The sequence below is a fragment of the Mycteria americana genome, chromosome 7, assembly GCF_035582795.1.
Source record: "Mycteria americana isolate JAX WOST 10 ecotype Jacksonville Zoo and Gardens chromosome 7, USCA_MyAme_1.0, whole genome shotgun sequence".
Lineage (NCBI taxonomy): Eukaryota > Metazoa > Chordata > Aves > Ciconiiformes > Ciconiidae > Mycteria > Mycteria americana.
In genome coordinates, this window is record NC_134371.1 from 68199881 (window position 1) to 68214682 (window position 14802).

General features: G+C 41.0%; 1 protein-coding gene across 7 annotated transcripts in view; it reads left to right on the plus strand.

Moving 5' to 3' along the window:
* Positions 1–7823: 7823 nt before the first annotated feature.
* LEPR (leptin receptor) overlaps positions 7824–14802 on the plus strand; it is a 47726-nt gene continuing 40747 nt past the window's right edge. For 3 of the 7 annotated variants that reach the window (XM_075508926.1, XM_075508932.1, XM_075508933.1), the window contains exons 1-2: positions 7824–7988; positions 13428–13486. In XM_075508926.1, the coding sequence (XP_075365041.1) occupies positions 7975–7988; positions 13428–13486 (73 nt within the window). In that variant the 5' untranslated portion in view covers positions 7824–7974. Of the gene's footprint in view, positions 7989–13427; positions 13487–13558; positions 13744–14802 lie in introns of those variants that run through there. The other 4 variants (XM_075508927.1, XM_075508928.1, XM_075508930.1 and 1 more) reach the window with 2 other exon arrangements.

The following is a 14802-nucleotide window of genomic DNA, read 5'->3' on the forward strand; positions in this document are numbered from 1 at the left end:
ATTTAACCTGGTAGAACTGAAGCTGAATTTCTAACACTTTTTCTAGCTCTTTCAGATGCATAGTCGCTCAATTTGCACCAAGTAGCTAAGGTTAGTGTGCTTCAGATTTCTGCATGTTTATTCAGAACTGGAAACCTCAGAAAAGTACTTCTGTTAAGACTCGTTATGTTGTCGCTAACCTGTCACTGTTGGGGCAGGTGGCTGTAGTGTTTTTCCTCACTACAGAAGGAAAATAACTTGTGGTTTGGGGTGGTTTTTTTTTCTTCTTTGCTCTTGAGCAGGAAGTTTGCAGGTCTTTCTACAAACCTAGAAGAGACTTGGTTGCAGTACTACCTGGCAGCAAGATTAGCATCTCAATAGATATCCATACGGATGTAAAGCTGTGCAGGAGATTAGAGGCATTTTTATTTGTAAGAGGTCAGGGTACTATCATTAGCCACTGTGTCGGCAGATATATGACTGTATCCAGCATGATTGGTTGAAGGGAAGGAATTGTTTTAAAGTTGCATTTTTAAAATAAATAAATAAACCTCCAAGGCTAAATAACATTAAGTACTTTTTGTTCTATCAGTGAAACTTCACCTACAGTTACATGTTTCTTGCTCACAGTCAATTGCAAAGCATGCACGTAGGTCACTGAAGTCTTCTCACGTGCTTTGCAAAAACACTGGGGACTTGGTATTTTATGGTATTTTGTTGTTCTTCAATGTGTAACTCTCTGAAAGGCTTCTGGACCTTTGTTGTTTTTATAATGCTTCAGGGGAGAAAGTCTGAGGTGAAATGTGGAGGCTGAAAGAAAATAAATCTCCTTGTTGTTTGTATTTATAAAAAGACACTCCCCCAAAAATGTTCACTTCCACAAAGGGTGAGGCCCTAAGAAGAGGGGATACTGTGCTGAGGCTGGAGAACATTGGCTTTGGTCACAGGCCTGCTAAACTGGAGTGGATTCCTTTGAATTCAGACTGGCAGGGGCCAATGTCATAGGCCCTATGGTTTATATATGGAAAGTATAAATTTTGATAACATGGAAAAGGTGCAAAAGCTAGGGAGCTCACTCAAGGTACGGTTACAGGAGCAAAAGAAGGAAAATCATGGGTCAGTTTGCTTAACATCCTGGATGTCTGTATACTAATGAATAAAGTATGGAGAAGCTGAAAATCTTTGTATTGAGTCAAAACGATAACTGCACTGGCAAAATAGAAACTTTGTGAGATTATTCAGACATGAAAGGAAAGACTTGGTCAGGGAGGTCTGAAGGCATGGGAGGAACAAAGACTTTATCACAAGGATGCGTATGATTTTTGCTGAGATCCAGCATATATAGGAGGTGAAGTAACGGAAAGTCTTCGGGCAAAGATATGAAGAAAAGATCAAGGTAAGTGTTTGCTGTGTGTTGCCAAAGAAGTCAGGTGGATGAGGACCTTTTTAACCAGAGCTGGTTAACATCTTGAGAGAAGACTCTTCTAGATTTTTTTTTTCCTGAACTGAGAAAGAGGAGCCGTTGGAGAATGTGAAGATGCAAGGACACAGCAAAACAAAGACAAAAGTATTTGAGAAAGAAAACCTCAATAAACTCAATTATGGTGAATATCAAATGGAAAGTAAGTCTAAAGAGAAGAGTTGTCCAGAAAAGTTGGCATTTTCTTGGAAAAAATATACATGACAGGCAGGAAAGCACCTGCTCCAATGTGAATTAAAGGTAGGAAAGTTAGTAGAGGAGCAAATAATATTTTCCTCAGTAATGTGAAACCTTAGTTGGAATTGAAAGCTAGGTTAAGTTATTGAAGAGGACTTGTAAAAGAATAACACAAGCATGTAGGGGTAAATCTGAAAGACAAAGGACAGAACAGATGCAACCAAAAGGGTCTCTCAGCGTGACCAAGAAAACATTTTTGGTAGTGAGGGGAATTCCTACAGATACGGAAAACTTAGAACACCATAGCATATTATCTTTAGTGATGTTTTTGATGCCTTCTCATGTGACTTTCTCCTAAGCAAGCTAGGGAAGTCTAGTCTACATTAAATGACTGTAAAGTGTTCAGTTGGACAGAAAGGAACTTTCCAAAAAAAAAAGAAAAAAGAGCAGTCAACAAGTCGCAGATTGGAAGACCGTGTGTGGGGTGGGTGTTCAAGGGTACACCTGAAGTCTAAAACTATTTGATATTTTCAGTAAGTCCTTGAATAGTTGAAAAGTGCATGTTATAGTAAATCTTTGGATAACAAAATGCTAGCAACAGTCGCAAACACTTTAGAGAACAAGATTAGAATTCCAAGCGATCTTGACCAACTGCTGAAGTGGTCTGAAATAAATAGGCTGTAATTAAATAAAGACAAGTACAAGGCACTTAACTGAGAAATAATCAACAGCACAAACAAAAGTTCTGCAGAAAGGATCTGAGGGTTAGGGACATGTGCAAACTGAGCCCGAGTCAACACAGGCGCGTTGTTGGGAGGGGAAAAAAGCAAACAACCTCATGGGATGTGTCAACAGGGTTGTCTCGTGTAAAAAGTGAGGTATTTCTTCCCCCTAAATAGCACTACCAAGACTTTGGTTGGAGTACTTTGGGCATTGCTCTTCAGAAAAGAGAGAGCGCAACAGGAATAAGTCCCAAGGAGATCAGTTAGCCTTAGCAGGTCTCCAGAAAAGATGATCTATAAAGAAAGATGGAAAGAGCTGGAGCTTTAGTTTACACAAAGGATGATCAGTCTGAGACAACAACGTAACATACATCAAAGGACTTCTGAAAGGAGGAATTACCTGTCTTCTGTCTTTCTCAAGTATATGAAAAAGTAAGAGGATTAAACTTCAGGAAGATTTAGTTTAGATATTAAGGGAGGGGAAAAAAAACTTTAAAAAGAAAGAAATAAATAGGCACTAGTGTAGGTTACATAGGGGATTTTTTTTCTGGTTCACTGAACGCCAGTGCTACATGGGGAAGTGAAAGAAAACTTACTCTGTCAAATGTTTGTCTCAAGATGTTCTAACCTAAATAGAAAATTTTCTAGTGGTCTCTCTTTGGATCTCGCCTAGCAGAGACGTGGCAGACTAGACAGCTTGTGACAGCTTTTGCTTACGCTATGAAAGTCTGGGATACAAAAACTTCAGCAGCTTCCTAACCTCAGACACAAATTGTATGTAGTCAGATTTCCCCAAACTGTCATATTAGAATACAGAAATATCTTAAAAATAGAACTGATCAATTAGAGGTGGTGGTTATTTCAAAAAGGAGCGAAATTGGCTGATGCTACTTTGAGGAAATGGATCATGAATTACGGAAAGGCAATAAATAAATTAAAGCCAATCAGCGGGTTTGTTTATACAGCCATGGTAGAATTATTTACGCAATACAAAAGATAGTATGATATCGGGTTCAAGTCTGTTTACTGAGAAGAGCTTGCAGGAGGTAAATAAAAATACTTTTCTTCATACCTTATGAAGCAGAGATTCTGGGTTTGCATTTATTTTAGAATAATATTGCTGAAAAGAAAAAAACCATTGTGAAAAACCTCATTTGCACATATGTGGGACTTACCGGTCTCTGGTACCTGGGTTCTAAGCTCTTGCTGCCTTTTCCTAGAAAAAGGATGAGCACAAGCAAGATTACAGGTGCACCTTTTCTAGCAGGGCTCAGTCCTCACTTTAAGTTCCTTGACATAATTTCTGGGCTTTGTTTTTTAATAGGAAGTTCCTGTTAAGTATGTGGTATTGCTTTACATACACATCAGCTCTTTTCTCAAAGAGCTCTTTATTCACAAGCACAAACACCGAAGTGTAAAAGGGTGAAAACGTGATTTACTCCACTACTTGTGGAGTAAAATCTGACTTTTATCCACTGCTCTTTAAAAAAGAGAGCCAGCAAGTAATGGATACGTGCATTATAGCAGAACCAGATCTTTGAGAGTTTTGAATGAATTAACCTCATTAAGAGAAAAAAATCCATACGAGGGGATACCATGCAAGCCTTGAAAACAACTGTGGAAGCAGGAGATAAAGCGTAGCTTCATTTCAAGCAGCAGTGTGACGAAAGGTATATTCAAACAGAGAGAGGGAGAGACAATTGACTGTCGGGTAGTATAAGAATTTAAATCTGCGTGTGTGGAAAGGGGAGTGGTACTGAGTGGTCTGAAATGGGTAGTCACTCCAGGAACTCTCACTGGTAGCAAAGAAACATGAGGCTAGAACAGCCTGTCGAGCTTATTTTATTGACTTTTTATTTATTAGAGGCACAAACCTGTATAGTCATTCTTTTCATAAACTTATTAAACCCTCACTTAAACAGTTTCTTTTTTGTCCTGTTATTCCCATTAGAATATTGTTCCAGAAATGTCTTCTGTTGGCCAAGATGCAGATTTTAATAACAGGCCTAAATGTTTCTGTGGCAGGTTTATAACCATCTGACTTAGTGCCAGTATTGTCCTTTGCTTTAAATAGTTTGTAATCCCTTCTCCTTGGGGTTTACTCCCCAACTGTTCAAGCCCCCCACCCCCAATTTGTTCTAAAGTCTCGTATGTTTTAGAAATTGGATATTACCATACCCTGTATTTTTTTTTCTTAACTCTTATTGTACTCCTACTTAACAGATTTGGTTAAAATACTGGCGCCTGGGTGTTGCAATTTCATGTGCTAATTTTTCATAATTCTGTTTTCATGTATTAAACTCTGTCAGTGTTCTCCCTACTGTGGCTATAGTAATTTTAATTTCCTTGCCCACTTGTTACCCTTCCTGCTCCTAATGCTATGGTCAACATTGTTATCTTCATGGCAAACTGAGGAGATTCTGTATCTACTGTGGGGTTACAGCAAATCTGTAATCTCTACTCTTGCTGTTTGTTTTAAGGGGGTTATCTTTAATCTGTAACTTAATCTTTGCTTTTGCTGTTTGTTTTAGTATTTTTTCCAAGTCTCCTTCAGCTGGGTTTCTTGCCGTATCTTTAGTGACGCCTGGCATGGCCTACTGTCAGAGACAAGGTGCTTGTGGTGCGTATTCTGCTGTGGGTCTGATCCAAACTGGACATTCACGTGTGTAACGGGGCCCATAGCTATGTGACAGAAGAAAGAACAAACGTACCAAAAAAGTGGCATCTTTTGTCTTCACTTAGTAACTGGACTGCCAGCCTCCATGGGAAGGTAGCTTCTAACCTACATATGGTATAGCTTTTTGGAAAAGTACAGATTGCTAGGGTGTATTTGTCATTGACCTGGTCTTCCTGAATTTAATACTTGAAAAACTCATTTTAACAATTCAAGGTCAGGATTTAAGCTTAGTTCTAGTTACTAATTTTCACTGTCAATTTCTTCGGTATGGCTCAGGATTAAGTTAAAATTTTTGTGATAACAATCCATATATAGTTGGTATGAAAACATCATTAGCTATAGGAGAGTAGTATAGTAAAGAAGAGATGAAAATAGTCTCTCTGCATCCAGATTGTTCATGGAAATGTGCACTTTTTAAAATAATGGGAAATAATTATCTTGGTCTTTCAGTTGAATGGTTCATACCTGAGTTACAAACCTAGTGCTTTTTTTTTTAAAAAAAAACCCCACATTATCTTTGACAATTTTATGATCCAGAAATGAGTTCCAGTTGGAAATCTAGGTGTTTTGAGGAAATAGCTCCATTGTTTAATATCATAATTCTAAAAAGAACATCAATTTTCTAGATCTTTTTCTGGAGAGTCAATTCACATTACATTTCAGAACAAATTTCTTCAGACTAGTGATTCCTCTGTGGACAGTGAATGGTAGTCATGCTGAACTGCGGCGTATGCCCACAAGGAGTTTGAGTGAGCAGGGTTGCATATAGGGTAAGAAGGAATCTGGAAGGGCAAAGATACTAAGGATCATCTCTGTATGAAGGTTTCATCCCAGCGCGTGCAAAAGCAACGATCCATGTTTTGTATTTGCAAATGCATGTGAGTGCTCAGGTTGGTAAATCGGGCACAAACCCTTACTCGTGACATGAAAAGAGGAGCAGACTTCTCTACGTATCATCCGGTATGTAAAAACACTGGGACTTTCCATAAGGATTGCCTTTGTTTTAAAAAAAAAATAAAAAAAAAAAAAAAAGAAAAAAAAAAGAAAAAGCATGCAACAGGATATTCTTCTAATGAGGATCTACATGTACCATATGCTACTTTAGAACTACGCATGTACCCTTAACTTTGAACTCTATGTACGATTTTGTGTACATAACCAACACAGCTTAAATGAAGGCAATAAACTAAGCTATCTTGCTTTTCAGTATCCTTAGAAAAATCAGAAGACAAAGGATAATGAGTTACTTTCAACATAAAGCCCTGCTTTTTGTCCTTAATTGTTTAAAGGACAAATTACCATTTAAAAATCGATCAAAATACAAATTCAAATGATACCTAATACTGCAGGTGAAATCGTCACTGCAGTGAAGATGATGGCAAAATGTTCAGTATTTTGCCCAACATTACATTCTTTTTAAAAGAAGAGATAGTTTATAAATAACTGATCTTTTAAAACCCTTGGGTTATTTTGTAAATTTCCCGTACCTGTGTTGTTTGAGATTGTAAAACCGCTTTTCTTGATGAAAATTGTATTCTGACATTACTGGTGAACACTAAGCTGTCGTTCACATTTTCGGATTAAAATAGTTACGTATTACAAATTGTTTATGTTGTATGTTCACACATTTAATACAGCTTGGAAGCCTTTGGCAAGCTACTAATATTAACATTTTTGCAACTTTAAAGAATGAGATTTTCAAGACCAAATTCTGACACTTTTACTCATTTTGTAGTACGTAATTCAACAAATTGTCAAAATGGAATTGGATAGCACTGCTTAATGTGCCATGTAAAAGGCATGTATCCAAATCAGGTTGGGTGTTTTTTTTTTTTTTTTTAAACACTGATCTTTGTCCTACAGACAAGTAGACATGTTTGTGTTATGAATAATAATTCACAACGTTTATAATTTTGTGAAAATTCAGAGATCCTTGGGAAATGCAATGAACAGGCTTAATAGCCAGAAAGCATTCCGTATACTTCTGGTTTATGTCACCTTTTACGTGACCGGTTAGCTATTTTGTACAGCCTCCGCTGTTAAAACCACTAACTGGAATACTTAAATTGAATGTTAATTAAGTTCTTAACAAACGTTTGTGTGGATCCAGACAGCACTGATTGTTCCCTAAAGGTTCTCTATCGAGGTAAAATAGTCCCACTCTGCATTAAAAAAAAAAAAGGTAAGAACTGGCATTACATTTCATTCTATAGAAATCATAATGTGTTAGGATATTAAAAGAGGAGAACTTTGAGTATTCTCTCTCCAGCTTTTGCTCCTTTGGAGCAGCTGCCAAAGGAGCCCGAGGCCGAAGGGTGGCTCTGGCCTGGCCTGGCGCTGCGGTGGGCCAGCCCGCGGTGAGAGCGGCTCTGCGGGCCGGGGACTCACCTGCCCTGTCCCCCGCAGCCAGCGGGTCCCGCCTCTCCACGGCCCTCGCTTAACAGGCGTCCCCCCTCGCTGGCTGTCCGCTGTTGGAAGGCTTAAACTTTATTTTCGTCAGCGACGCGCTATTTGTGAGAAATTAAATTAAAATACACGGGGGGGGGGGGGGGGAAACACACCACCCCGTCCCTGCGCTGTGAGGGGGCTCGGGCCGCGCTCTGAAGGGGACCCGCGTTCTGAAAGGCCCCCGTCCCGCCCCGGCGCCTCGTGTGTGAGGAGAGGCCGGGCCGTGTGGGGGGAACCGGCCTCTCCCCGCCGCCGGTGAGGGCGGGCGCGGGGGAGCGCGGGCGGGGCGGGCCGGGCCGGGCCGCACCGCCCTGGCGAGCGCTCGGGCGAGGCGGGGCCGCGGCCGGCACTGTCCGGCGGCAGCGCGGGCTCTGCCGGGGCTGCTGAGGGGAGCGGCGGGGGCCCTCCTGCTCCCCGCCTGCGGCTTCCCGGCGGAGCAGCGAGACATGAGCAGCGCGGCGTGACTTCGGCTGTGGGTTCAGACTCCGGGAATGAAGCGAAGGAGGTCGGTGAATTTACTTTTTTTCGCCCCCCTCTTGTTTCTTTAAGTTAGGTTTCTTGCGGCTTTCCCCGCGTAGACAGCCGCGGGGCTGGGGGCTCCTTGCCGGCCGCCTTCGCGGGACGCTTCCTTCCACCCGTGGGGCGGCCGGCGGGGCCGTGGTGTGTCCGCGGGGGGTGAAGCACTCCTCCGGCCGGCCCCTTCCCGCCCGGTGGTGGGGAGAGCGGGGCAGCCTGAGGGTCCACACGGTGAAAACCAGCCGGCTTTTGCCGCAATACACGTTGGGAACGGAACGCAGCCGGTGGGTGAGTGGGGTCTCTTCCCTCACAGATCAGCTCTCGAAAGGACCCAGGCGACTTCGGAGGTTGGCATGGCGTACCCGAATCAGACCTTTTTTCTCTTGAGGCGTAGTGTCTGAAGCAAAATTAAAAAGAAATCTCCATGAATGTGGGTTGTGAGTCATTGATGCTGCAGAAGCCATTACAGTCCGTTCTGATAGAAGAGCACTTTGGAAATTTAATGTTCATTATTGACACAGCATTTATAAATAGAGTTTCTGATGAAAACACTGAGAACCCTTAACTACCGAGCGTGGCTATAATATGAAGGAGCTTTAAGTGCCAGGCAATTACAGGAGCTCTACTTACAAGTGCATGTAAGGAAAAACCCACGTAGGTTCATCAGTGAAAAACAATGCGAGAGAGCGTTTATTAAAAACGCTTTTCTCTATTGCTGACTTCAGATCAGGAATATTTATGAAACTTAAGCCTCTCAAATTGCGAGTCGTGAGTGTGCACAAACTTCAGTGCTGCATTCAGTGCTGTGGTAGTGGAGATGCAGGAACGAATGCAATGCTGTGCTGCTGGACCCCCTGCCTTCCGTCTCTGCGGTGGGCTGGTGGAGGGAGCCTGTCTTTGGGCAGCGGGGGTGTTTGTGAAATGAGGGGGTAGTTTCAGTACAATCAAGAGAAATCGTACAATCTGGAGAAACTCTCTAGAGTTTGGGACGTTTTACTGTCGAGTTTCAGAAGAGAGGCTCCGTCAGCAGACTTGGAGCCTGTTTTTGTAGCTGTGCTTTTGCCCAGCAGTCGTGCATGAGTGAGACAAGGGTCGCTCTACTGTACTTAGTGTGTGGGGAGGCATGCAACTTGGGTTGCCTGGGTTAAAGCTTTAGTATTAGAAAGCAAAATTCCTCAATGCAAGTCATATTCATTGCTGTTTTGTGTGTTCCACTTGCTCTGAACTCTTTATTAATAATGTTTACTAATATACTAAATGACAAACAAATGCAATGAAATTCCATGCCCAGGAGGGCTGACCGAGAACCACTGGTCTTGCCAAAACCAACAGGACTGGAAAGCCCTCGGCACCCTTAAAGAGCAGGCCAGAAGACGCTGTGCCTAGGCATTATTACTAAAATATTTTTATGCTTTATAGAGATCTTTTAAATATTTAAAAACAGCTGTAGCAGAGTGCTTGTAAAAGTCAGGCACAGTTTGTATGCTTGCAGTATTATGTTCCTGTTTCCCATTAACTAGCAGCTGTTGTTGTTTTTTTGTGAGGGTGGGAATAAGAAAAATTAAAAAAAACCCAACCTCCAGACCCGGTACGTGTGTGTGGTACATTACTTGAGGAAAAATGGGAGATCCTGGCAACTGAGTTTCTGTAAATTTCTGTAGGCTTTGAAATTGCTCATTGGAAACCACTAATGTGTAAGGCTCTGATCTTGCAACATTTGCTCATCTACTCCCTTTGTTCCTATAAAAGTCGGTGAGAATTTTACAGTTGAGTTTAGTGGTGTCAGGGTTGTGCTACTCCGCTGCGTCCAGCACCGGTTGTAGAGACGTGGCACACTTAGTCACCAGTGCCACCCTCTGTTCACTGATGTTCAAACTGGACAGGTAGACCTGCCTCGTACTGCAGTCCTCTTTTCACATCAACCCTTTTTTTGTAGTTCAGAAAGGAGACATGCAGAAATGTAAGTTGTCAAGACAAGAAACTGAAGAACAAGGCAGCTCCAGAAGGAAAAGGAGAACTTTCAGTACATTTTCTGTGCCCAGTGAGCAGGTGTTTGTGGATCACCAGCCGTGCTTGTTTCAGGCTGTGCTGAAAATGTTTCCCATGCTGATACGCCAGTGGATTGTATGACTTCTCAGCCAGCCTGTGGAAAAAAAAAAGATCTTACTTTCATTGTTGTCCTCCTTGCTTGTCATGTCTGCTGTGTTTTGTTCTAAATTGAACGTTTTTGCTATGAGAGGGACTCTCCTTACTGGAGTTTTTTGTGCAGTGGTAAGCATGGAGAGGAATATACTACATACATATGAAATTAGAAAATTTCTTGTACGGAGTGGCAGCAAAGTTGGTGGTTTCAGAATGCAGTATCTTAAGACAGACGTGTTAAAATGGGCCCTGATTCCTTCCATTTGTATGGATACTTCCCCAGCCACGCATAAAACCATTTGTCCTTGCTGTGTTAACTTACTCTCTCTGGTATAGAGCTATAGTTACAAGTTTGAATAATTTTCCTTTATTTAACTTCCTGTTCCCTGTAACTGTTCTTGTAAAACTTGTATTCTGTCTTACAATGAAGTTAGGAATTCTGGTAAGTTCAGTATTCTCACCAGGAAAGACAGCGGGTAGTCCCGTCTGCTCCAGTAGTACATTCATCTTGTCCTCGGAGTTATTTGTAGATAGCTCTTTTTACCCAATTCCTGTGTGAAGTTTACACAAGTGATACTGAACTTTGAACAGAAAAGGAGCTAATGCTGGTGACGTGTAGCTTACATTGCTTTTTGATTGTGTACAGCACTCTTTTTTTTGTTCATGAATATTGTTGGCACCAGGATTGAAAAATAACACCTTTGTAAAAATCAGCCTAGATCGATGCAATAGGAATAGGAAAAGAAGATGTCTTGAGCTGCTCTGAACTGTATGTTTGCTTTCCGGTCCAAATATTGTTCATTGTGGTTAAATTAGTGCTGATACCAGAATCTCTTTGATTGTTCTATGTGGACATTTATATGGCAGCAGGAAGTGAAAATGCCTTTATCTTCCGTAGGCTACATAATTATAACTTCCCTTCTTTGAGGTGTATGTGGTTCTGGGGATTTGTGGTTGCTTTCTTTTCAGTCTGTGGTAGGTATTGCATGGGTGAAACTAACACAGCAGCTGCTGCTAACACGATTAACTCTTTGTCTTCTTACTTCCAGGAACAAATGAGAGATGGTGTTTCACATTCTACTTTGTAATAGTACAACGAAATACGTGTAGTTACGAAAATAGTGGTTCTTTCCTTCAAACATCTAGGAGCAATAGGGCTAAGATATCTGAGTGACAGCTTTTACTTCCTGCAGTGCCTGTGATGGGAGAGCAAGTGATGGACCATAACTTTATGGATTATTTAGAGCTCTCAATGGTGGACATTTTTTACTTGTTTTGAAAGTGAGAGCTTTAAAGCATTTGCAGTAACATCCATGACACATGGATAACTTTATAAGCCTTTGAAATATATGTCTGATTTTCTTGTACAACATATGGAAGCGATCTCTGCCAGTTTCCTACTGAGAAGTGGTTGAGCTATGAACAGCAAATTTTTGTTGCACCTGTGAGAGAGGAACATGGACTGTTTTTCATTAAACCATACGTTTAATAGTATGAATAGTGTACACTTATGTCAAGTAAATTATTTTAAAGGGTGGGTTTTTTTTCTTTCAGTCAGAAACTTGGAAAAAAACTAGATAACTTCAATCATAGGCTTTTGGAAATAATCCCAGCCTGTATCATTGTGAAATGACAGACTTAATAGAAGGTTGTAGCTAGATAATTCCTCTGGCCTTCTTGGCTCACCTACTAGGAAATAGACTAATGGAAGAGGTACAGGTAAGGCTGGCCTCCTAACAGCTGTGCTTAGAGGCACATTTTCCTCTGAAGTACGGGTTGTGAAGCATTGCCTTTGAAATTTTGAGCTTTCCTCTTTAATTGCTCAAAATGTAGCTTAAAATGTACTCTGATTATAACCTGGGTGAATGGGGAGAAAAGTGGATGGGACTGACTCATCTTGCAGACCAAAATGAAGATGGTCTGTGCTGAAGAAATGGCTTGGCTCTGGCTCCAGCCCCAGCTAAATTTGCAAGGGCTTTCCTTGTGGGAGAGCTTGCAGGGAGACAAGAATACTGAAATATTGTAACTTCACTGGCTAGCTGTCTGCTGCTTCAGGTAGACAGCCATGCCTATTGAATCACCTCTGCTTTAAGCCATGGTCAAGGATTAAAGCAGTGTCAGGGTCACTGGATGATCATATCAAAGACTCTGGTGAGGACAAACGGGAGAGGAGGGATAGCTCTGAGTAGAAGGTGGCTTTCCTTATTGTACCCAAATTCTTCGGTTTTATTAGCAGCCACTGGTTCCTCTGCGGGGCTGACCCTCCGCTCTGCGCTGGCTTGTTGAGGCGCTGCCCTGGGTGAGACAACAGGGATGGACTTGCACTGTGCACTGACAGGAGTGGCGAAAACCAAGAAAGAATTACTCTGGTTCTTTCCTTCTGGTTTCCTGTGTCCACGTATGCTTTCCTTCCAGGCTGCAGAGCCAAGAGCTGTGTAGCCGGTACGGAGACTTTCCCACCGCAGTACTCTGTGTGTATCATAGAGTGTGTATGTGTATATATGTATATAGTACAGTACATGCACCCGCAACCTGAAAGGCCAGTAGATTACACAGCACTGGCACCAGTTCTTTTGGGAACATAGATGTTCTCATGGAAATTGTTCTCAGAAATATTTAAGGAATGAGAATGCTTTGGAGGGACTCCCCAAATCTTATTTCTTGCCCCAGCATTCTCTGTCTGACTTGATATGTAAATTTTACTGATCATCCAGTAAATTTTACTAATCATCCAGAAAACAAACTTTGTATGTTTTCCTCTGATATCCTCTGTTGAGCTTTTTTTAAAATATAAAAATGCTTATGTTTGGGTTTTAACAGAATTTATGCGACTGTAGGATGAAAATCAAAAAGAACAAAGTACCTCAAATGAAAGAACAGTACTGAAATATTGCTGTAAAGTGTAGCAAAGTCTTCACCGTTGAAATGGGTGCCCGAGTGCTTTTGTGTATGCTGCACTTTGAAAATTGAGTGTCTCTTGGGCATTTTGATGTTTGGATTTGTAGTGCTTTTCAGATGACCAAACCCAGAAGGTGAACAATGATCAGCAAAAGCCTGGAGAAATGAGGTACTATGTAGTTCTAACGATGAAAGAAGAGCTGTATTGATATTTAGTTGATATTCTAAGCAATGTTTTTTTTTCTCAAATGACATTCTGATTTTATTCTTCCTTTCTGCTTACAGGGGTATGAGTATCAAATTAACTGAAGTGCACTGAAATGAAACCCTAATGAAAGAATAGACTGATAATTATCAGCTCTCAGTTAATTTTCTGTATGTTTTTCAGATCAGCTCTGCAAAACAAGATGTGTTGGCAAATCATTCTGACCATGTTTGTGCTATTGGGTAAGTTACTAAAAAAATACGTGTCTTAGAAATTATGTAGAATGAAGAGTAATCACCATTTCTGTTTTACAGTGGTTCAAGTCATGCTACTGGATTAGTATCTTACCACAACATGCAACTAGAATATACAAAGGACCTGATGTTATCATTGTGTGGAATTGAAATGTTGACACTCTCAGGGTTGTGCCTATGTGTCTTATCCCATAAAACAGTGCAACTGACTTTTAAGATCAGGAAACATCAGTAGAAAGTATGTGGTGAGTCAAGACTCATTCAAATAAATGCCCCAGTCAAAATTTGGTAAGATAGAAATTCATGGGCAATTAGTTTTGTTACCCTAATAGGTCCAAAAGCGGAAGGGAAAATCCCGGTTCCATCAGAACTGTAAAGTTTCTGTTTAGTTCAGTGTAGCCAGGGTGTCACTTTGAGTTTGAGCTCTGTTTTTTACGTAGCTGACATTCCTGCCTTCATGTGCACAGTGCTGTTAAAGGGTGCTCAATTAACTGTAAATATTGAATATAATAAACTGGTTTTCTAATTGGGAAGTGTCTGTAACAATATTGGTGTATGCTGTTCAGGGACAGCTGCCATTTGCCTTTCTTTTTTTGATTAAAAAAAGTACTATTTAAAGACTTTTGGTGATGATGCTTAGGGAGAAAGCAGATTCTGTAATCCAATGAAGTTAGTTTCAAAATTTGTGTCATCTTCACAAAAAGATGAAGAAATCACTAGATTTCTAGATCTTCTCTATATACCTACATAGACATCTTTCTGTATCTTTCTATATACGTACCTTTATCCACTTGGTATCAAATATTGCATTGTTGACAAATTCTTCTTTTAAATACCTTACGTAATCTAAACATACTGTGTGCCTTTTAATTAGAAAACCTGGATGCCTCAGGGAGTTTTCATTAGGCTTCAGAGCTGTTTGTCACTGTCTGATGGCCTGTAATGACTGAAGTCAGTGTATCTATCGAGTGGCCATCTTGGTCTGTTTCCAAATAAAGGAACAGCCGTGGCTGGCATCTTTGTAGCCTTGTTAAGCCAGACATGAAATAAGCCCCTGTTTGAGGGACAGGACTGTAAGTGATGGCCTCCTGTGTCTCTGTGTCACGGGCAAGCTGTTACACCTGTAGCAGGAAAACATTCTTAATGCATGCTGCAGTTTATTAATGAGCACTTAAAAGCTAGAGCAATCCTATGCTAAATGTTCCATATTGTAACGCATTATCATTTTTTTAACACTTCTGCAGGAGTGGTAAGTAGCTGCACACATTTTGACTTTACAGGATTTAATTAATCCTGTGAGATTG